Genomic DNA, 24,542 nt, shown 5'->3' on the forward strand with positions numbered 1-24,542 from the left:
TATAGCCATGGGCCTCCATTTATTTGTTACATAGATAATTTTGTATTCATCTTGTGAGACTTTATAGCAACTTAAGACATTTGTGCGTTAGTTAAGGGTCATTTTCGTAGGCTGCACTATAGAGTTATCGCACACCTCACAGATTTGCTTTAATACTTGTTTATAACGCTTTTCCAACAATTCTTGATGTGCTTAAAGGATACCCGAAGTGACATGTGACATGATGAGCTAGACGAGTGTATGTACAGTGCCTAGCACACAAATAACTGCTGTGTTCCTTTTTTTCTTTCTCTGCCTGAAAGAGTTAAATATCAGGTATGTAAGTGGCTGGCTCAGTCCTGACAGGAAGTGTCTACAGTGTGACCCTCACTGATAAGAAATTCCAACCATAAAACAGTTTCCTAGCAGAAAATGGCTTCTGAGAGCAAGAAAGAGATAAAAAGGGAAATTTCTTATCAGTGAGGATCACACTGTAGTCACTTCCTGTCTGAGTCGGGACTGAATCAGCCACTTACATACCTGATATTTAACTCTTTCAGGCAGAGAAAGAAAAAAAGGAACACAGCATAGTTATTTGTGTGCTAGGCACTGTACATACACATGTCTATCTCATCATGTCACATGTCACTTCGGGTATCCTTTAACAAAAAATATTTATTCAGGATAATTTTGTTTTTTTCCCATCTCGAAACTTTATAATAAAATTGACTATGATAAGTACTCCCTGAGCCCAACTAAAGTAGCCCCCTGGGGTAAGTAAACCTAGGGGATAGGCAACACAAACAAAACGTGAAGAAACCACAGTATGGAATGGCTGTACATATGAAATAGATTTACCTGGGGTCCTTCTGTATGCTGTCAATAGATGGTGACCTCGTCGTTCCGTCGTCCGCCGCGGCCGTGTGCGCCATCCTGTTGTAGCTGCCTTCAGACACCCGGTATGGCATTGATCTGTATGGCTCTGCATAGGTAGCTGCAGTGTTGAGAGCATAGTTATTTCTTTGGTATGCAAGAGTGTTACGCTGACTCAATGTCCTTTGAAGATTACCCGACCCTAGTAAAACAAAATACAAAATCATGCCAGCGCTCCTCAAATAAGAAACCCGCCGTGAAACTGACAGCTATTCCAGGAACAATGAAAAACATAAAAAAACACAAATACAATGGAGAGTATGGTGACTATGACAGTTATTCAGGAACACTCAACGTCAACCTGACACAAAATCTACAAGTGACAGCAGCCATGACAGTGTGACAGCGGGAGAGCTGCACACTGCACAGGCTTTACTCTAATTCATTAAGAAACATTGGATTAATCCACTAATGGAGTGAGGTTACTGTAGCATGCAGACACACACACAGCACGGGTTCCTCTGGGTGAATATGGTGGAAATGAATTGTTATACGCTGGGCCTAATGAATCAAAATGGAGAAAAGTCAGGCCAAAGCAATCAACCAGATGCTCAAGTAAAACGTTACAATGTAGGGCTCCAGTCAAAATGATTTTATTTGTTTTGGATGGAGCAGGAAGGAAATCTCTTTGCTGCTTATGTCACCACTGGAGAAACTTCCCTACTCCGGTGTTCCCAGGAGCAACCAGGCCTTATTGTACGGAATGTTCAGACCGATCTTACACTTGGCCAGTGCGTCTGCAGTGCAATGCCCCGTCGCAAAGCACAAAATGTCAATCATATGACTCCATGGAACAGTGCGCCAAAAGGGTCATATGCAGGGTCATATGCAGGGTCATTGTCCCCCCCCCCCCCCCCCCCCCTATATGCCCATCGCCCAGTGATGTACCTCCCACTGGACAGGTAGTATGCCACTGGGATTCCCGTTGTATTCCTGTCGTTCCGCGCATGTGTGCCACACCGCCGCTGCCAACATGTTTACATTTCCTGAATCGCTCACTGACTCACTGAAAGGGAACCCGAGTGGAGCGACATATAGAGGCTGACATATTTATTTCCTTTTAAGCAATGCAGATTGCCTGTAATATTTTTAGCCATTGCAGAGGATCAGCAGGACAGCCAGGCAGCTGGTATATTATTTAAAATGAATGAAATAGGTCAGCCTCCGTATCCATCTCACTTCAGGTTCAATTGCAATAGTTCTCAACTATCTACAACCAGAGCCGGATTTAGGCCAAGGTCAACTAGGCCATGGCCTAGGGCACCACAGGAGGAAGGGAACCAAAGCAGCAGGCTGAACTCATGCAGTATTTGGAAACTTGCAAATGCTGTAATGCAGGGAAATCAGGTTAGCACCTGACCGCGGTACTCTGCTGCCAGAGGCCTGTGCATGTTTGCATTGTGGCTGGTGGCTATGGACTTGGGCAGCGTTGGAGACGGAGTGGAAGAGGAAGCTTCTGCACTGGAGACAAATGGAGAAATGAGTGACATGAATGGCTGCTATGGTGTGGAGCCAAGCTGGCTACCTATACTGAAAGGGGGGGGGGGGGAATTAAGGGAGTCATCTGGCTACTTACACTCGGGTCATCAGGTTACCTATACTAGAGGGAAGGGGTCATCTGGCTACCTATACTGGCGGGGGGGTCATCAGGTTACCTATACTGGAGAGAAGGGGATAGGGCTCATCTCGCTACCTATAGTGAAGGAGGGTGGCTGGTGACAGTGGCCTTGGGCGGTAAAGAGTACAAATCCGTCCCTGTCTGCAACTCACTTCTAAAAGTACATCTGGAATTCTTAATCGTTTTGTGTTTGTTTTTTTACAAGAAGTGGGGAAAAGTCTCCATGTGGGGACACAGACAGGACTGAGCAGTTTCCTCTTCCCATTATCTACTTTGTTAAAAATTGCAAACTGGCTGAAGTTCCACTTTTGTACTGGACCTAAACCCGTAAACTTGTGTCCACTTCACAACTAAAAGACCAGGTGAGGAAAAAAGAGCCTACTCCATGCTGTTAAAGGGAAGGGCCAAGCAAAATAAAAAAATGAGTTTCACTTACCTGGGGCTTCTACCAGCCCCATGCAGCCATCCTGTGCCCTCGTAGTCACTCACTGCTGCTCCAGTCCCCCGCTGGCAGCTTTCCGACCTCGGAGGTCGGCGGGCCGCATTGCATACGTTTTTACGCATCCCCACTAGTGCAGGAACATTAACACATTCATTTTTACGCATTACTGGTTCAATGCGTAAAAATGTACGCATAGAACCAGTAACGCGTAAAAATGTATGTGTTAATGTTCTTGCACTAGCGGGAATGCGTAAAAACGTACGCAATGCGGCCCGCCGACCTCCGAGGTCGGAAAGCTGCCAGCGGGGGACTGGAGCAGCAGTGAGTGACTACAAGGGCACAGGATGGCTGCATGGGGCTGGTAGAAGCCCCAGGTAAGTGAAACTCATTTTTTTATTTTGCTTGGACCTTCCCTTTAAAGACGCTGAGAATTCTTCTGTCTCATAAGTTTGGGTTTACTGCACATTCCTGGTTCACTGCAAGGAAACCTTGATTCCATAGCATGGATGGATCCTAGCCATTCACAGGGATGCTGTCTGCACCTGCTCGCAGGGTGGAGTTATCAATGCCATTTCAATGCCAGCTGAGTCATGCAAGGCAGCCCTCATAGTGAGACAGCGAGAATTTCAGAGCTATGACTTATGCCAGTGATGGTTAATCATGCCTCCCCGGGTTATGCTTACAGCTGTCAGAGTATTGCAATGCCTCATGGGACTTGTAGTTCCACCACAACTGGAGTGCCAAGATTAGCCATCACTGACCTATGCAATAGGGTTTGTTAAAATACTGTTATATATATATATATATATATATATATACCTATATACACATACACAATTTTTATATAGCGCTTTCTGGCAGACTCAACACACCAGAGCTGCAGCCATATAGGCAGTAGCAATGTTAAAGTGGCCACTGACTATCCAATTTCTAGCGAAAAATTGTTTGAGCGATCAGATATTCTTATTGGAAGTGAAATCGTTCACTACACCATCATCGAACCAATCTTTGCTTCCGACCTATCACAACCGACAAGAAAATCCAAATTTTGGTTTGACAAATATCCAATCGGACGACTGTTTTTATAATTGTTTGTAATCCATTGTGCTCATCAATGGAGATTATTTACAACCAATCTGATCTGAATTTCTGATTGCTCGAACGTTTTTTCGCTAGAAATTGGACAGTTAGTGGCCACCTTTAGGAGTCTTGCCCAACAGGAAGAGCCGAGATTTGTACTCTGGTCTCCTGTGTCAAGAGGTAGAGCCCTTAACCAGTACACTATCCAGCTTATAGAGATGATTGGTTAATTGATTCCTTAGGTTTTTTTTATTACTTTGAGTAGAGACATTTTAAATGTCATGGCACAACCTCTCACCTGGCCTTATTTCTTTCAAGGACACAAATTTAGGGGTTCAAGTCCGCTTTAACTTGAAAACTAATCATCTGGCTCAGAAGTCGCACTTTTCTACAGTTTTAACACAAAAGGCCTATTGTGATCGAGTGACGACTTTACCTCCGATTTCCATGTCCCTGACATGTGCATAGTTTACCAGTTCCTCCCACAAAGCTATCTGGATAGTTTATTAAATAGAGATTTATCTTTTCAACAATATTTTCAACATATAAAATAACAGTTTCATATAACTTTCAAATGCATAACAGTGACAACGCTGGCTTCTGTTACGGTTACAGAATTTGTATACACAGGGGAAATTATACGCAACCTCTTAGATACAATATGCTGTGTAACTTAAAGTACAACTGACCTGAGAGAGATCTGAAGGCTGCCATATTTATTTCCTTGTAAACATTACCAGTTGCCTGGCTATCTTGCGGATCTGATGCATCTTTGGATGTGTGAATCACACACCTGAAACAAGCGTGTAGCAAATGCAGTCAAACATGTCAAATTTCTGATCTGCATGCTTGTTCAGGGTTTTTGGCAAAGTATTATGGTCCATACTCACGGGCTTAATTGTTGCCTTAACACGCGGCGCGCGCGGGTTGTGGCGACAGGTCGCCCGTGAGTATGAGGCGCAACACTGGCGTGCACACCGAACCGTCGCTTGTCGCTGCTGTCGCCGGGCGATTGGCGCGGTCAATCGCCTGGCGACAGTTGCCGCCGCAAATTCGCCGCAACTGTCGCTAGTCCGCGTGAGTATGCGGACTAGCAACAGCAACCTCTATCCACAACACGGAGCTTCCGGCGGGGGGAGAGGAACGTCGGCGACAGCTTCCGTCGCACAGCTGATCCCTCTTCCGCGTGTGTACGCGGAGGGACCTGGCGACGAGCTGTCGCCGAACTGTCGCGCACACGCTCCCGTGTGCTAGCGACAGCCCAAAAAGGGTGCCCGTGAGTATGGGCCATAAGAGGCAGAGGATCAGCAGGATAGCCAGGCAATCTGCATTGTTAAAAAGGGAAATAAATATGGCAGCCTCCATATCCCTTTTCAGGTTAAAGTGAACTGAAGCAATGTGTAGCACGAACAGATAAACACATACGTGTATACTACTGATCCTATTCAGAACGTTATTTTTCTTTTGTTCCTTTTTATTTGAAATATTGATAAAACCAGCACTAAAAACCCTAGTGACTGAATTAACCTGGCCATACACTGTTAGACTGCCATCCAACGTGGCAACCAGATCGATCCCTCTCTGATCTAAATCGGATCACAGAGGGATTGAATCCCTCCATACACAGCTCACACATATTGCACCATGAAATCTGTTGAAAATCTATTGACCCACAGCATTGAACTGTTTGCGCTTTGCCACACAAGAACTGAAAGAAACTGTATAGGTGTTAGAAAAATCCAGCAGAAACCACCAACAAGTTAGAATCAGAGTTTATATAATTAACCGTTTATACGGTAGGCTTATTGATTAACTGATGTCACATAGTGTACTTTTAAAGCACCTGATCAGGAGGCCATTCATTAGCCATTTCCCATGCCTCCCAACATTTTCAGTTAAGGTTAAGAAAGAGGGACAGTTTAAGACACGCCCATGTCAAACCTCTAGCCACGCCCAGCCACACCTCTTTTACAAAGAATTAAAAAGTAAAAGATGTTTTATCATGCAAACCACGCTGGCTTAAAAGTTAGAAAAATATCAATTTAAAGGCTGAACATAAACTTTATAGACAATTCAAAACATTTTTCAGTAGAAAAATACATATATTTACAAATATTTGTACATCAGACCCGAAAGAGTGACAAACGAGGAAGAAAGAGGGACAGAGGGATTTAATTCCCAAAGAGGGCCTGTCTCTCCCCAAAAAAATGGACAGTTAAGACTCGGGAGCTATGCATTTCCTGCAGCACAGAATTAGAAAGCAGCAGCCTGAGCAACATGATGATGCTATGCTAAACAAAGCCTCTACCACAGACCCTGCTGTTCACTTCTTAAAGTACCCCTGAATGGGGTTTTGAACAATCTAGATGGTTAAATTTCTGGTGCAGTGATATACATCACAGCACCATGCTCCTCCCCCTCCAGCTCCCCCTCTACTAAGTCTTTGATGGGCGGGGAGGAACTGTCGGTACTTTCTCCTTTCTGCCTGTCCTTAGCTCCACCCCCCCATTTGTAGTTTATCGTTCCTGATCTGAGGACCTTGTGGTAATTAAGATCAGAACAACAGTGTATATTAGTACACTATAGTGACGAGCAGAGAGGAGGAAGTACTGACCACTTCTTACCCGCCCATCATCGACGTTCTGCTCTACTCAAATATTTCGGCTGAGCAGAACTGGGGACACAGGCGGCGATGAAGGGAGGGCATTGTCACAGCACCAGAAACTAAACTGTATAAAAAGTACATCATTTACAACCCGGTTCAGGGGTACTTTAAAGGCAACTCAGCACATACAAATGGAAATATATAATATTAACCCCTGACCCCCCCCCCCAAATATGGGATTAAATACTATTTCTTATTTCATCTATTTAGTGTGACGTACTGCACCATTTGGGCTCCCTTTGTCTCTGCCATACACGGCTATAATTCAGCTATGTGCTGCTAAAGTCTGCAGCATGCCGTCCAGATTCGCACAGCAGTACAATCTAGATGGTAGAATTTCCCCACCCCTCCTGCCCAAGGTCGGAGTTATACTTTTTCACCCCTAGGCCAAGTACGTTGGGGCTCCTGGTCCATGCGTAACAGCGCCCCTCCCATTCCATTTGCAGCCCCCTCTCCCATGTGTAACACCCATGCACTGCAGCCCCTCTCTTTCATGTACAACTCCCTTGGGCATCAACTCTCATTTTAATGTGTTGCTACATTTGCAGCCTTCTCTTTCATTATAAAGCAACACTCATTTTATGTCTATGTGCCCCCTTAGGCTGCAACCACTCAAAACCATGGCCTTTGTGGCCCTGCTCCTGCCTGTGTGGAAACGCTGCAGATTCGTGCCAAACGGGCCATTAGTGACAAGACTATGTACTCTGTAAAGCGCTGCAGAAGGTGTCACAGCTACACAAATACTAATTAATAATAAGATAATAGTCTTTTTGATGGGGGTGGGGAGGTGGGAGTCCAGCTGTATGTAGTTTTCTATGGAATTTAGCTATAAGTTATTTATATCAGGCAAAGGAGTTTCAGCAGTATATAGTGCATTCTGGAATCCAGCTTTAAAGGGTCACTATGACGAAAAATTGTAAAATGTAAAATATGTGCAAACAAACAAACACGAAGTACTTTTTTCCCCAGAGCAAAATGAGCCATAAAATTACTTTTCTCCTATGTTGCTGTCACTTACAGTAGGTAGTAGAAATCTGACAGAAGCGACAGGTTTTGGACTAGTTCATCTCTTCATGGGGGATTTTCAGGGATTTATTCATTTTCAAAAGCACTTAATGAATGGCAGTTGCTCTGTTCAGCTGCCAAAAAACTGTGTAGTGAGCAGGGAAGCTGGCCAGCATCATTGTTTAAACCATTTTTTAGGGAATATCTTTATAAAGAACAAAAGCCTGGCTAAGAATACCCTATGAAGAGATGGACTAGTCCAAAAGCTGTCACTTCTTTCAGATTTCTACTACCTACTGTAAGTGACAGCAACATAGGAGAAAAGGAACGTATGGCTCATTTTACTCTGGAAAAAATGTATTTGTCTACGGTAGGTTTGTCCATATTTTAAATGTTACAATTTTTTTTGCCATAGTGCCCCTTTAAGATATGTCTATTAGGCGGTTGTGTTTCAGCAATATATACCTCTCTATGGAATTCAGTCTGAAGTTATTTAAACGCTTAAAGGTCAGAATGAATATAGCACAACACAGTAATAACGCAAAGCAGCAAAGCACTGAGGGGCGAGACAGAGATGTATTGAACGTCTCCTATCCTGTAATAAGAGCACATTATGATGCACCGGAGCTGGGGCTGACAGGCCCGCTACACGCCGGAGCACCTAATGGATGTTTAATAGGGAAGGTTATTTGCATGGGGTCAGCAAGGCTAATGGGAGGCCTGTCTCTGACAAGACACGAGACGGACCAGGCTGCTATATGAGCCATTTATACAGCACAGGCTCCCACAGTGGTCAAGGATCAGCCCACAGAACAGCAGACAAGTCTTTATTTTTTAATGGGCATGTCAGGCCGGAGCAGCTTTACTAAGACTGTCGGTTATTAAAGGAGATTTTCAAGGCGATTTTATTTCACAGTTTATGCGGTGTTGTAAAACCCGATTGCGACTTCTGCCTTATTATGAATCTCCCGGCTGTAAATAGCAGGAGGACGGAGCTGCAAGGCATTATATGGAGTCATGGACGGATAACTTGGGCTGCGGCTGAATATGGAACCTGGAAGACTCATGAAGCCTGGAGTACAGTGGCGTAGCTAAGGAGCTGTGGGCCCCAGGGCATGTTTTACTTTGGGTCCCCCTAAGCGCTTTATACATAACAATTGATACGGCGCACCAAAACCTGCCAAGGGGATGGGGACAGTTTGTTAAGGATTACTACTATTTAAAGTATCTTTAGAAGTGATTATTACCAGCACAGGACCAATAGAGAGATAACACTGTGATTGAGGGAGGGCCCCTCGGGGCCACGCTGACTCAAGGGCCCCGGTGTGGTCGCAACCTCTGCATCCCCTATTGCTATGCCACTGCTGGAGTGTGGCTGTGTTCACTCATAAATCTTCACAAAGTCTGCTCCAGTCCTGTCAGTTTGGTATCAGTTTCTTTGGCTATGTTCATACATAAAAGGTGCCCACATAAAAAGGTGACCTGTCAGGTTTTTTTTTAACGAAAAAAAGGGATTGGGATGCGCTACAGTCAATTGCAAACTTACTGACCCCTAGGGGGAGCCACTCACTGTCACAAGTTTTTTTTTTTAATCAGTTTTGTATGCGTTTCTATGGGTGTATCCACACATAAAAGGTGGACATTTCCAGTCCAGTCAGGTAAAACTGATAGAAAAATCATGCAAAACTGACAAGACAGGACAGTACTGGACCGGAAATGTGCATATTTATGTGTGAACCAGACCTAATTGCTAAGACACATTCTGTTGTTGGCCAAATAGACTGTTTATGATTGGCCCAAGTGACTGTATAAGGCTACGTTCACACTAGGCGTAGAAACGGACGGTTTTCCAAATAGAAGACAAGCGGATAAATGGACATGTCAACGCACTCTATGTTATCTATGGGATCTAGTCAGAGGGGTCAAACAGAGGACTGCAGGGGGATTGGGGGGGGGGGGGTGCAGTACAGTATAGTTATGCGCCTCAACATTTTCATTGTCTCTGTTGTGGTAGCAAATCGCAAAGTCCCTTCTTGCACCACTGATCTGGACAGAGGATACTCTTACACAATGAAAGTCTATAGCAGTGATGGCTAACCTTGGCAATCCAGCTGTGTCAAAAATAACAAATCCCATCATGCCTCTGCCTCCCCGAGTTATGCTTAGAGCTGTCAGAGTATTGCAATGCCTCATGGGACTTGTAGTTCCACCACAGCTGGAGTGCCAAGGTTAGCAATCACTGGTCTATAGAGACAAACTACACTCATTCTCACTAGTGCTTTCAATGGAAACCAGAGAGGACAAAAATAAAAAAAGCAACCTCCAGAACCTTCCCAAATCAGAACTACCTTGCAATCCATTGTCACCAATAGATACAAAAGGCTATGTGGATGGACATAGCAGATTGTATAAAATATTTGCAGGACTTGGCAGGTTACTTGGCTTCCGCTGCAGCATCGGCTCTGCATTTGTTATTACACATTGGGGGAAGGTAGAGAGACACCCTCCCCCATTGGTGAGTGGTGGGGGACTTAAAGGGGATCAAAGTATGCTCCGCCGCTGCAGGAAGGGGGAGAGAGAAGCAGCCCCACCTCAATAGTGATGGTCAGTGAGGTGCAAAGAATTTCAAGTTGATGTAGGATTATGCAAATTGTTTAAGCAAATTAATGCAGCTTGAAAATGGACCAATCGAATGTTACATCAGCAGAATTTGATTGGTTCATGTTGCAGCTGCATAAAAAATTTGCGTAACTGCATCAGCTCGAAATTAAGTGCATCTCATTGACCATCCCTCCATCCTGGCTTTATGAGGAGCAATATTGGTCTGACTCACGTCTGAATTCCTTCCCCTTACACTGTGAGTCAGACCTAAATTTCTTGACCGATAGCCCAATATACGCGGTATCGTGGATTTACACAGTGCTGACATTTTTCAAGTGTATTAATATTTCATGGCTTTTTTTTTTAATTCCTTTTTTTGTAAAAATTTAATATACCGTATTTTCCCCCCATCATTTTGAGAGTTAAGAACAATAAACAATACATGTACTTTTCATTGCAGAAAAGGTTTCTGTTTTAATATTCTGATATGAAGGGCCGGAGGAGCTCCTTTGATAACTTAAACGTCAGTCGGATTTATCGGCCATAGCGAGGCAGAGGTGGAAAATTCCAAGTTCACTCAAAGTTTTTGTGCTGCAAGAAAATTCCTGCCAAAGCTTTATGTGCAGCGGCTTGTCAACACTGTGTTTTCTTCACGTCCATCAAAGCATTAGCCTAAATCATTTACCGCGGAGCCCTCATTTAATCAGTGCAGCTTGATTTACTGGTCTTCTGGTAATTGTTTGATACAAAAGGCCCAGTACAAATGACTGTTGTGCGGTGTAACACGGTCACATCTCATGTTTATAGCGCATTCATCATCCCCCGGCCGGCTCCTGGGCTTCCATCACTGTCCTGGGCTGCAGGCATATGGCTTTACCGTGCCCAAAACAAAGCCGCCAGCCATTGATCGCACTGATTCTACATCAATTCATGTGGAATCTCTGCCCGGGAGATAAACTGTGAACAGCCGCAATAACACTGCTGTCCAAACAAACAATGCCGCTAGAGTGCAATACATTTCTGTGCACTCCCTGTTCCCCTTGTGCGCTAGAAATCCATTTTTCCTATAGGCAAAATCAAAAAACCAAGTAGGATAAACCAGGAAGCAAATGTGACATGTGATTGTGGCCAGCCAATCAGAGACTTACAAAAATATCATAATTACGAATCACTTGTGACTTCTGTTTTATCTCACGCAGGAATTAGAAGTAACATATCAGCATGAAATGATCAGCCAATCACAGAATTTACATTCTTTACATTATCATTTACATTACAGTCATGGTGTCACATAGCATTCCCTTCCTGTTTTGTCAAATGTGATTTTACCGATAAAAGAATTCATGCACAGTATAATATCGTTAATATAAATAACGATATTAACACTGAAATTGTAAACAGAGTAGAGTAAACTAAATGTCCAGGTTCCAGCCAAGCCCCATTATAAGTATATGTAAGGAATGCCTGGTATATAGTAAACCTTGATATAATAGACAAATATTATGTTTTAATGGTTTGCTTTAACAGTGTGCAATAAAAGTACAATTTTGTTTACAATTTTGTGTGACCGATTGTGTTTTGATCAGATCATTCAGATTGTATTATATTAAAACTGAGAAGCGGGTGGGCCCAATCGATCTTGGTCGATTAGTGTGGCACATTTTTCATAGATATCAGCATAACTGGTGTAGATATGATTGCACTGGTAATGGGCACGTTCACAAAAAACAAAAAAAAAAACAGATTGCACTGGTAATGGGCATGTTCACTAAGAGGAAAGAAAATTGCACTGTTAATGGGCACGTTTACAAATATATATATATATATATATATATATATATATATATATATATATATATATATATATATATATATCGCACTGGTAATGGGCACATCTGAGAGGGAATCGCGTGATTCCCGCTCACCGCAAAACGCTAGCGGGTTTTAAAACTGAATAGCAAATGTTATCCAATGGCAGTGCTCTCACAGCTGCGATTGCGGGCGCTTTGCGATTAGAGATACTCGTTACCTGCAACGTTTTGGCGGTGATTCTTGAGCGATCACAATTAGCATGCATAGAACCGCTAGTCGGGATCGCTTCTAAAACGCTACTGTGTCGTGGAAAAATCACTTCCGCAAAATGCTAGCGGTAATCGCCATCGGTTTGCAATTTTAGATGTGAATCTGGCCTCTAAGCTTCGCCAATTCATGCACTGAGCTCCACCTCTGTATGCAGTCATTGTACTTTTACACCCCAAATCACATTGTGATTACAATTTTTCTATTTTAAACCAGTGGGTTTTCTTGGTGCGATTTTCATGCGATCTTTCCGTAATTTCACAGTGCGATTGAGGCCTCGTTCAGACTATACGCGCTGCCGTGCGCATTTTGGCAGCGCGTATAGTGTGCGACACGCAAGAACGGTAGAAGGGCATAGACAGCCCTTCTACCGTTCCCATCATATGCGCTGCGTGGCAGTACGATTGCGCTATCGCGTACTGCACGCATTTTTGGAAATCGCAGCGCAGATCCCATTCATTGTAATGAATGGGATCTGCAGCGCAGCGCATAGGAGCGCAGATGGCGTGCGATTGGACGCGTTGCGTTGCGTTCCGATCGCACAGCCATCTGCGCTAAATGATGTGAACGAGGCCTTAATTTTTTGATGGTTTGTAGAAACAAACAAAAAAAATCATAAAAAGGCGCAAACCCAAGAAAACTGCTGCATGCAGTGTATTTAGGCTAATTTCACACCAGGACGTTGCGTTACAGGGGGCGTTAAGGTCGCATAACGTCCCCCTAACGGAACGCCTGGTGGTGCTGGATCTGAACGTCAGAGTGAGCCGCGTTGGGCAGCTCACTCTGGCGTCAGTGATGCCGTGATGCGCACTCTTGTGCGCATGCGGCATCACGTGGTCCCGCCGGCCAATCGCCGCACAGAGCGGCCGCTCCAGGAAGTAAACACTGCACGTCACTGAGTGCAGTGCATATTAATTAGCCATGTGCTTGGCCGCTCTCCGCTCCTCCACAAGATTACTGAGCATGTGCAAGCAGTCTAACGCGGCTCAGCCGCGTCTAAAGTACTGCATGCAGTACGTTGTCTTGTGACGCAGCGTTACAATGTAACGCAACGTGGGCACTGTGAACAGCCCCATTGATTTGTCATTACTGTGCGGTGGGCTGCGTTACAGGCTGCTCTAACGTGCGCCTGTAACGTCCCACTGTGAAACCAGCCTTAAAGAGACTCCGTAACAAAAATTGCATCCTGTTTTTTATCATCCTACAAGTTCCAAAAGCTATTCTAATGTGTTCTGGCTTACTGCTGCACGCTCTACTATCACAGTCTCTGTAATAAATCAATGTATCTTTCCCCTGTCAGACTTGTCAGCCTGTGTCTGGAAGGCTGCCAAGTTCTTCAGTGTTGTGGTTCTGATATGAACTCCCCCTTCCAGGCCCCTCTATGCACACTGCCTGTGTATTGTTTAGATTAGAGCAGCTTCTCTCTTCTCTCTTATCTTTTACAAGCTGGATAAATCATCCTCTGTGCTGGCTGGGCTTTCACATACTGAGGAATTATAGACAAGGGCAAAGCTGTTTGCAGGAAGAAAAGAGCAGCCTGAAACTTCAGTGCTTGAGATTCTGCAGGGGGAAAGAAACACACAAATGATCTCTTGAGAAAAGGATGGCTGTATACAGCCTCCTTGTGTATGGATGTATTTTCTATGTGTGGACATACTGTACATCAACCTACTTCCTGTTTTGGTGGCCATTTTGTTTGTTTATAAACAAACTTTTAAAAACTGCTTTTAACCACTTTTAATGCGGCGAGGAGCGGCGAAATTGTGACAGAGGGTAATAGGAGATGTCCCCTAACGCACTGGTATGTTTACTTTTGTGCGATTTTAACAATACAGATTCTCTTTTAAGAAAACATCAGGGAATATTTAAAAAAATAAATAAAAAAAAAATCAGATCTACTCAGCTGGGTCTCTCGCCACAGCTCCGGTCAATGCCGGTCTCCCGAAGTCCACTCCGTAACCTCTGCACGTCGTGTGCAGTCGTGTTGCTCACGATCCTGTGGCCATGTGTGTTCTGCGCAGCAATACTGTGCACAGAAAGCTCCCAGCTACGGGAGCGCTATAGTGAGCGGCATGACTGCACTCATGCGCAGAGGTCACCAACCTGACCGGGCCAGTAGAATGGAATTTGATTTTTATGGCAATCCCGCTTTAAGCGTGATCCCTGCCTCAAACTGGGGTCCTTACACCAAAATGAGAATGTGGGGAGGCTTAGTATAGGAATAGATGGAGCCCACCTCTCACATTCTCTAACCCTTTCCCATCTCAGATTATAACACGACCTGTAAAGCGGAGCCAAAACAACTGCCTTGCCTGTAGCACCATTTCATCTAAATCCATATGTGCTTCTACAACGTGCACAGGGACTCCTCAAGTGCAAAGAAATAGATAGGTGGAGAATAGCAGATACTTCACTACAGTCATGAGATGTTGCATTTGATTCTACTTTCCCTCCTACACATTATTATTAGGTGACTACACACACACAAAGCACATTTTTTTTTTCATTTTGGTCTTCAACTGAATCATTTTATCAAATGAAAGTAACTGAAAATACCCCTTTGGATGGCCGCGCACACACCCATTTTCCGTTCTGATAAAATGATCAAGCTGAAAGAGACGTTCCACATTACTAAAAAATGAAGGAAAATTGTGCAGGCAAAATCATTCTTACAAGAATACATTGCTATAGAAAAATGGCAAGCACAATTCCCACTTTCCCTTCCCACCTCTGTTCCAGCTCCACAACAGGTTCTCTTTAATCACACGTATTTATCTCCACTGCCGCCTTTCATTGGCAATTTATGCTAATACATGTGTAAGAAGTGATTAATAAAAGATTATGGCCGATTGAGTGAAAAGGTCACATGTAATTATACAATCACATTGACTGTCCATTAATCAATTCAGACTTTTTGTTTCCCCTCGTTTTAATTGCTCAGCATCCACCTCTGCAGTATTGCCTTAATTCTCCCTACTTGTACATAGTAATAGGTCATTATCAGGCTGACCACAACTAGCATCTCCTGGCTCACAAAGCTGCTGCCTATGGCAGTCTATGAGTGGGTGTACTAAGTCAGCAAAGCCGTCCGCAACTTATAAAAACCCAGCGGGCCTTCATTTACAGGAAGAATTAGAAGATCTGCCATGTAAATTACCCAGAAATCATTTCTCCTTGAAAGCTATTCTCTGAATCATCGGTGTACTTCAACTTTAAACCATTCCAAAACCAGGCCTGGATCAAAAACACAATTAACTTTCATTATTCATCTTAAATCCATTTTAAGACACCAGTATGTGTTTATACTGATAGTAAACTGTTTACAGAGAGTGCTCATACCTGTTTATAGTAAACCTGTATAAAACTGACACAATGCTTACAGGGCCGGTTTAAATAGGAACTGTAACGACAAAACGGCCCCTGGGGGGTACTCACCTCGGGTGGGGGAAGCCTCCGGATCCTAATGAGGCTTCCCACGCCGTCCTCCATCCGTCAGGGGTCTCACTGCAGCCCTCCGTGCAGCGGTGACGTAATATTTACCTTCCTGGCTCCTGCGCAGGCGCTCTGACGGCTGTCGGCGCCGAAGTAGGCGGAAATACCCGATCGCCGTCGGGTCTGCTCTACTGCGCAGGCGCAAGTTTCCGGCGCCTGCGCAGTAGAGCGGACCCGACGGAGATCGGGTATTTCCGTGCCGAAAGTCGCCACAGCGCCCCCGCTGGAGCCAGCAAAGGTAAATATTGAACTGACAGTCGGCACAGTCGCCGGCTGTTCGGAGGGCTGCGGCGAGACCCCCGTGAGACAGAGGACGGCGTGGGAAGCCTCATTAGGATCCGGAGGCTTCCCCCACCCGAGGTGAGTACCCCCCAGGGGATCTTTTTAATGTTACAGAGTCTCTTTAAGCAACAACGGGGCCCCAGGGCAAAATAAACCTGGGGGGCCCCCCAACATATACCCCGGAACAAAAATCGGCATTAGGGGACCTTTTTTGCAGCTGGTATAGTCAGGGTGTGAAGTCCCAATTGGTCGGAGCTCCACATTCTGGCTATCCCAGCCTGCATGGGGGACAAGGGGTTAAAAAGTTTCAGGAGGGTTGACCCCACATAATTAAAAAAAAAAAAAAAAAAAAATTCCCACACTCTAAACATAATTTTTTTTGGGGGAAAATAGGAAAAAATGCCAGGGATCTTCATACAGCCATATTGCGGCTGTATAGCGATCCCTGGCCAAAGCGCTGCGGCTGCGTATAGACCCCCAGGAAATTTATTGCGCTTTCGTTTGATGCATGTAAAATTACACTACCGTTAGGTTTACTACTAAAAGTGACATTTACCGCATTTAAAAGTATACTTTTTTCCTTCGGAACTTTAAAATCGATTTTCTCAAAAACTATAAGGTCTTTTTGAAAAAACTTTTCCTCTTATTCCTAATGATCTCCTTAACATATACTGCAAATGTAGCGTTTCTAGCATTTAAGGTGGATTTGCTATTAACCATTAAAGTCGGCAGGTTTTTAAATGTGTATTTTTTTTTTCCTTTGAAACTTTAAAATCGATTTTCTCAAAAACTATAAGGCCGATTTGAATTTTTCCCCCCCTCTTGTAGCCACTGGGGGCCACTACAAGCTCTGAGGCCTTTGCCTCTATGGTACCGCCAGCCCTGAATGCTTACCAATGGTAAGGATGCATTCTGTGCCGCTCGTACCACACGCTCTGCAGTGCTTGCTTCACAAGACAAGGCTGCAGTGCCCTGCCCAGGTTTGGCAGTCTGTAGTTGCTGCCAATAAAGAAGAACTAACCACAGACATGCTAAGCCTGTGATGGCTAACCTTGGTGCTCCAGCTGTGACAAAACTACAAATCCCATCATGCCTCTGCCTCCCCGAGTTATGCTTAGAGCTGTCAGAGTACTGCAATGCCTCATGAGACTTGTAGTTCCACCACAGCTGGAGTGCCAAGGTTAGCCATCACTGTGCTAAGCCATACTTGTGCTCAAGTAAACTAAAGAACCTAAAGATTCTTGGTCCACTAGTCACCACAAAATCAACCCATCTGTTTCAGCTTTAAGGGCCCGCTTCCTCTACAGCGGAATACGCGGTGTTTCCCCGCACCAAGTCACACAGGGAAACGCTGCCTGTTCCATCAATGGCTTGCTGTCTGAATTGCATGCTGGTGTGATTCTGGACTGCATGTTGCAGTTTCCTGCAGCATGCTTCCGAATCCCTATGCACGGCTACAGCAATTTGGCTGCGGCTATGCAGCAGCACGAGTGCCGTGTCCGATTTGGACATAGGCACGGCACCAGAGTGCAAAAAGGCCCTAAATAGAACTCAAGTTTTAAATAAACAGAAGCAGAACATCTTTCAAGGTTTTTAGTGTATAGTGCATCCTCCTTAGAGTTTTACCTTTGCTTTCTGCCTGGGAGGGGGAGTCTTTATAATTGGGACATATGCAGCAATAAAATCCTGAAAAAAACGTTTGTATAGTATCCCTAATTATTCCAAACTAAAAAGTGGCGAGTTCTGCATACAAGTATACTTTAAAAACATTTTGCATGTGGAAAGCTTCAATAGCGGCCCCAAATATTGCATTTAGCCCTTGCATTCACCCCAGTCACTTGTTCTAACTACACTAACACCACACAGAAAAAAATCTGATTACTTGCTAATCGCATATGAGCCAGTGGATTTCCCTCAAGTCAAGGAACTAAAAACAGGCTGCCGTATTTCTGGGGAAGAAATCTGAGGGTGAAATCAGTGGCAGACAGAACTCTACCCTGCAAATGTCTGTCAACAACAGGACTCTGCTGCCTTCTGCCTCCTTAATAGGGTACATATATTTGCATTAATGACTAGGGGGCTACTTTAAAATCTATAAAGAAAATGTCAAAGTACAGGAATCATTAAAGAAATGACTATTTTACTCATAAAAATAGCAGCAAAGGCACCCTGAGCAGTATACGCACCTGAGCCAGTGCGGTAAATTGCCGTCTGAGAACCTTGCCGCAGCTCAATTGTCCCATGGTTTGGATTGCGATAGACTGGACTGTAATATGTCCTGCCCTCGTATATTGGGGTAATCTGTAAGTCGGGGGATACAGCTGAACGCAGGTCCTGGCCCAACTGGCTATGCTGACTTGCATAAGAGCTTCTCAGGCCTAAAAAGTGGAAAGACACAATTAGAAAATCATTCTTATATTGCAGCGTTTCCTAAATGTGACCAATCATGTGCCGTTATCACACCCTGCTGTCAAAGTGTCATCCTGACTATTAAAGGGATGCTACCTGAGCAATAAGATTTTTTTTTTTTTTTGTCAGATGTTAACACTAGTATTTTATGTGTATCAGTTTGCTTTTTATCTTCAGTTTAAATATTTCATTATTTTTTATAGCTACTGCTAATTCCCTGTTTATTATACTGTACTTGTTACCTTATTAGAACTTGTTTCACAGCAGATTACTAATCTGTTCAGTTCTTTAATAACCCTTTCATAGTATTCTTGGCTCTGGGAGGCGCAGTAAATTATTGAGTGGATTGGGCTTTCTCTCCCTACCCCTAAAGATCAAAAGAGGGCAGCAGAGACCCCCCTCCCCCCCGCTCCACTGGTGGCATCTGATTTTATTAAAGAGAGTCTGAGCCTTACAAAAATCCTCTTTTTATTTGACATTTATGGTCAGCAATATGTGCATAGCTAATACGCTACATTCCCGTGACAGACGATGCAATTACACCCCCCAAATCCCGGGCCAAATTCCTCGAATTTCCAGGTCGTGGTTTTTCCTTCCCGGGGAGGCAGAGCTTAGTGCTGTAGGTCTGCCTCCAGTCGCGTCAATCTCTGCCTCTCCCTGCCCCTCTCAGTGAAAGAAGACAGAGGGACGGGAGGAGGCGGAGATTCATGGAGATTGACACGAGTAGAGACATAGCTACTACACAAAGCTCTGCTTCTACCAGGAAGGAGCCCCAAATTTTGCCCCAGTGATTTGGGGGGTTTAATTATAACGTTCTGTCACGGGAATGCAGTGTTTTAGCTCTGCACATGTTGCTTAACATAAATGTCAAATAAAAAAAGGATTTTTGTAAGGCTTCAGACTCTCTTTAAGGAGGCACTGCTCAGCTCACAAAAATACACATTACAGACTGATCAAAATGTAACCTCAAACACTAAGTCAATATCATTAATAAAGATTGGCATATGCAGTTATGGCTCTGCTCTGGAGTGTTGTCAATTCATTCCTAAGGAAAGGGGGCAATTAACTTGAGCACAAGGTTGAAACAAAAATATACATAACACGTGTACTATACACCTACACGATACAACGTTTCAGGTGTAGTCAGAAATGTTTTTAGGCATAGACAAGCAAGGCAAATGCCTGGGGTGACAGCTACTTGAGGGAGGCACCAAGGAGCTATTTTTAGCGGACTGTTCTTTATGCAATTCTGATGCACAACTGCTAGTTCCATTAGGGCAAGGATGAACGTAATGTTAACACCTAAATAGGCAATAAGGATGAACATAACAAATGGTACCTGAATAGCGTAACACTACCGGCAGGTACTTTTCATGAGCTAGTTGAGGTGTTTGTTGTTTTGATTTGGTCTTTATTATTTGAATTTCTAGGACTATATCCCCTCTGACCTGTGAAGACCCAGGCTTCACACAAACAGTGGCTACACAACTCTCTTCACATCTATAGGAAGGGTTTGTAATGTGGGTTGAGTGAACTGGAGCCAGTGAGGTGTATCTGGCCTGCTAATAATACGTATATCCTTTACAGACTAGTCTTATTTATACGTTTAGGAGGTGAAGGGCAGGCAACAGCTAACTTGCCTTGGGTGCCAAAACGGCCAGAAAATGTCCTGGGTATACTGGATAGTATTAAACAATCTAACATCAACCCTTGTCCATAAGATTAGTCTTCCTGCGCATTCCTTGCATGTATCCTCATATTTCACCTGAAAGCAGTATAACTTCCCCACACTAAAAATGGTCAATAGAATCCATAAAATATACCATATTGACATAAAAGTTAGATATATTGGATCATCTGGTGCCAGCTACTGGAAACTTCTAAAGGAATGAGCATTCTCTATTCTCATTATACTTCCTAAGTTCTCAGATGAGGTAATTTCTCACAAACAACACAGCTCTAGCAGACAACTGTCTCATTGCATTAAACGCTGTGAAGAACTCTGAACGTCAGTAGCATTTTGGCTAGCAGCAGTAAAACTTCATTGCCGGCATCTCTGATGTTAATGAGATTGCAGCTGGGCAAATTCCCGCTAGTGTAGCTGGCAAGGGAAATGCCTGTGTGAGATAGCCAAGACTTACATTGCACCACCATTCACAAGCAACCTGGAGATGTAGGCAAATGCTTGCACAAAAAAACCCTCTAAGGCTGGAGAATTGAAGTGACTTAACATTGGTTTCATTACAGCTTAATTAATCGTAGTGTTTCAACATAGAGGTAAAAAGTAGCATTATTGATCGGAGCACCATTTGAAATTATTTTAAGCTCACTTTAAGGATAACTACCAAGCTAATCATTTTTTGGTGAACACCATTAATGAATAAAGCAACTAGCATACTAAAAGAGACAGTAAATTATATCACTATGTTGTGTGTGGTTTGCCAAACGCATCTTCAAGACGGCGTCCTGAGAAGATTACTGACAGCGTCACAATGAGGAAGAGTCTGCGATGCCAGTGAGGGAAGAACTGAGTGGATTAATCTATTTGAAGGCTCCCCCACCCAACTACACTTTGTAAAGCATGTGGCTGCTGTAGCAATATAGTAGGAGAAACGAGAGACAACCGTTCTCGCTCCTATTCTGGCCAGCCAATGGTTTGTTACAGGAATGAGAGCGCCTGTCTTTCATCTCGCTCCTGGTGTGCTTCCGCATGTGCCCTGAACAGCCACCGCGGTGTTGGAGGTTTGCCATTGCATGTGTTTAGTGGGCAGTGTTTACAATAAATTCAAATACAGGCGGAGCACAGCAGTCAAAGTCACCACAGTATCCTCACATTGCAGCCTTTTGTGAAAACCTCTCCAGAGACTGCCTGCTGCTCCCTGTCTATATCTGCATTAGTGCATTCTGCAGAATGCATGTCTTTTATCATTAAAAAGAAAATTAGCATTGATAATTCTACAGGTAAAGCATTCAGTTCCTCAGGGCCGGTTCAAGTAACAATTGGGCCCTAGGGCAAAATTAGCCAGGGGGCCCCCCAACAGACACCCCCCGACCAAACAAATTCATTAAAGGGACTCCGAGCAGTGTAGAAACTATGGAAAGATGCACATCATTTTAAAGCTCTCTTTCTCCTCTTTCCAATGATATATAAACCGCCACCCTATGCCTTTTAGTTTTCGCTATTTTCGCGATTGAAATTGCTGCGGCCGCGATTTCGATCGCGAAAATAGAGAAAACTAAAAGGCGTAGGGCAACGATGTAGGTGTCGTCAGAAAGAGGAGAAAGTGAGCTTTAAAATGATATCCATCAAGCCATAGTTATATTGTATTACACAGGGCAACTTTTTGTCAAAGTCAGCAGCTGCATTCAGCAGAATGGAGCTGCTGACACTGGGGAAAGTGTCGTCCTGTGTAATACAATATAACTATGGCTTGATGGATATCATTTTAAAGCTCTCTTTCTCCTCTTTCTGACGACACCTAAATCGTTGCCCTACGCCTTTTAGTTTTCTCTATTTTCGCGATCGAAATCGCGGTCGCGGCAATTTCAATCGCGAAAATAGCGAAAACTAAAAGCCGTAGGGTGGTGGTTTATATATCATTGGAAAGAGGAGAAAGAGAGCTTTAAAATGATATGCATCTTTCCATAGTTTCTGCACTGCTCGGAGTCCCTTTAAAGGCCCTTTGTTGCAGCCAAATTTTCCTCCCGGGCCCCTGAACTGGCTGCTGACCCTCCCCCAATCACCTCCCAACTTAACAGACTCTGCAGAGTCCCTGGGGAGCAACAGTTAAGATGGGGGGCCTACAGGCTCTGGGGAAATTGCCCATTTTTTCCTATTGTAGCTCCGGCCCTGCAGTTCCTAGCCCTTGAGTTTCCTAAAAGAAAGATAATATTACACCTTTGTGCTTTATGTGCGACTCTCTGTCATCTGTTGAGTCATAAGAGTGCTAGAACCATTTGGGAATGGTGTTCTACTCCTCCAGGAGACCGCTCTGATTTCTAACCGTCTCAAACACCCCATGTGGGATTATAGAGGAACTATAACCATGGATTGATCATCATCCCAATCAGTAGGTGATACCCGCTTTCCCACGAGAAATCTTTACTTTTTATCAAATAGATCATTGGGGAGGGGAGCGGAGGAGTTGTCCCTGTGTGGCTGATATTGTGGTGAAACCCCTCCCACAGTGTGATGTCATGGCCATGTTCCTGACAGTTTGCTCTCTGTGAACCTCATTGCATTGTGAGAAATAATAGCCTTTTCCAACTGCCAAGCAAGCAACATCTCTTTCTGCGCATAAAACTCTCAGTAACGAACATTCCGTACAGATCACCTGGCAGAACGAAAGATGTCCTCACCAGCGATACATTTCAGAATGCAGATCAGGGAGAGGAAATATTTTACAATGGGCAAACACTGACTAAATAATCTATAAATTAATATTGCAAACAATAAGCAATTTTATTAATTGTTATTTTCACTACAGTTCCTCTTTAAAGAGAAACCGTAACCAAGAATTGAACTTCATCCCAATCAGTAGCGGATACCCCCTTTTACATGAGAAATTTATTCCTTTTCACAAACGGATCATCAGGGGGCTCTGTATGGCTGATATTGTGGTGGATCAGCCTCGGAAGAAGCACCGCTGTGCAAAACGGCCATTAGGCTATCGTTTTTGCCCTGCACCCACCACCGCCACCTTCTGATATGGTAGGACATTATCTTATGTCGAAATATTGACTCTGTCATCATAGCACAAGTTGTTTGCTCATGACTTATGCACCTGCCTTTTGAATACAAGGTATTCACATATTGTGATTCACATCACGCTGGAATTTCAAATAAATACAAATCAACAGCAGTGCCTGATGGAACTTGTTTCTTTTCTCCAATGATCCATGTTGTATACATCTGCTAATAGCATCATGAGCACGCAGTTTTTCTAATCAAGGTGGCGTCTGGATGTTTGTTACCTCCTGCTTCCAGTGATAGGACTGTATATCTCATAGTGCCGGTAGAACTGACACTCTCCGAATTGATGGCTGATATTGTGGTGAAACCCCTCCCAAAGGAAACTGTGAGGACCATGGCCCTGGAAGTTTCCTGTCTGTGAACCCAGTTGCATTGTGGGAAATAGCTGTTTACAGCTGTTTCCAACTGCCAAAAAAGCAAGCAGCAGCTACTTCCACTGACATCACCTGCCAGCAGTAAAAATGTCACCATGTGATAAATGTCAGAATGTAAATCAGGGAGAGGAAAGCTTTCACAATGGGCAAACACTGACCAACTCTTTTATACATAATTATTGTAAAAATGAAGCACCTTTTTTTTAATAACATTTTTACTGGAGTTCCTCTTTAAGCTGTGCATTACGTGATGTCAGCCCATTATCCTTCCCCTAAACCTGCTGGACGTCCATCCCAAAAGGGTAAATAATAAACAGTCCAATTTGAAGCATTCTGAGAAACTAAAGTTACATTTAAAATGCTTAATAAGGACTGTGGCTAGTCTTACTGGTGTGTAACATACTTTATATAAATGTAAGATCATGGAGTTCAGCTTCAGGCCATGAGATTATTATACACTTGTTACTGTGGCTCACTAATGGGTTAATGCACTTGGGTGTTCTCTTCCTCAGTGTTTGCCGCACATTATTATTTCATACTTCAGAGTCCCAGAACAAGAAGGAGCTTCAAATAACGTTATTAGGATCGGGAGAACATCTCTAAATTATCCTGCAAGCGTCCAATTTACATTCAGCTGGATAAATAAAACATGACATTAGCGGCGCGTCTCTGGAAAAGGTTAAAACAATTCTAAGACGTGTATAGTTGGATTTGTCTAGAGAAACGCATTTAGGAGAATCATGATAATGCATCAAGGCAGACTTTTTACTTTGTCGAGGTTAAAGTGAGACTGACCTTAAAAAGCTTTCCTGTGGCTAGATATATTTATA

At 43.7% G+C, this 24,542-nt stretch overlaps 1 protein-coding gene across 12 annotated transcripts in view; it reads right to left on the reverse strand.

Moving 5' to 3' along the window:
• PKP4 (plakophilin 4) overlaps positions 1–24,542 on the reverse strand; it is a 471,364-nt gene that overhangs the window by 109,550 nt on the left and 337,272 nt on the right. For 9 of the 12 annotated variants that reach the window (XM_068245730.1, XM_068245731.1, XM_068245722.1 and 6 more), the window contains 2 exons: positions 18,363–18,554; positions 838–1,054 (listed from right to left, as the gene is read on the reverse strand). In XM_068245730.1, coding sequence (XP_068101831.1) covers positions 838–1,054; positions 18,363–18,554 — 409 coding nt within the window. The remainder of the gene's footprint in view (positions 1–837; positions 1,055–18,362; positions 18,555–24,542) is intronic. The other 3 variants (XM_068245732.1, XM_068245734.1, XM_068245733.1) reach the window with 3 other exon arrangements.

The sequence above is a fragment of the Hyperolius riggenbachi genome, chromosome 7 (assembly GCF_040937935.1).
Source record: "Hyperolius riggenbachi isolate aHypRig1 chromosome 7, aHypRig1.pri, whole genome shotgun sequence".
NCBI classification, from domain to species: domain Eukaryota; kingdom Metazoa; phylum Chordata; class Amphibia; order Anura; family Hyperoliidae; genus Hyperolius; species Hyperolius riggenbachi.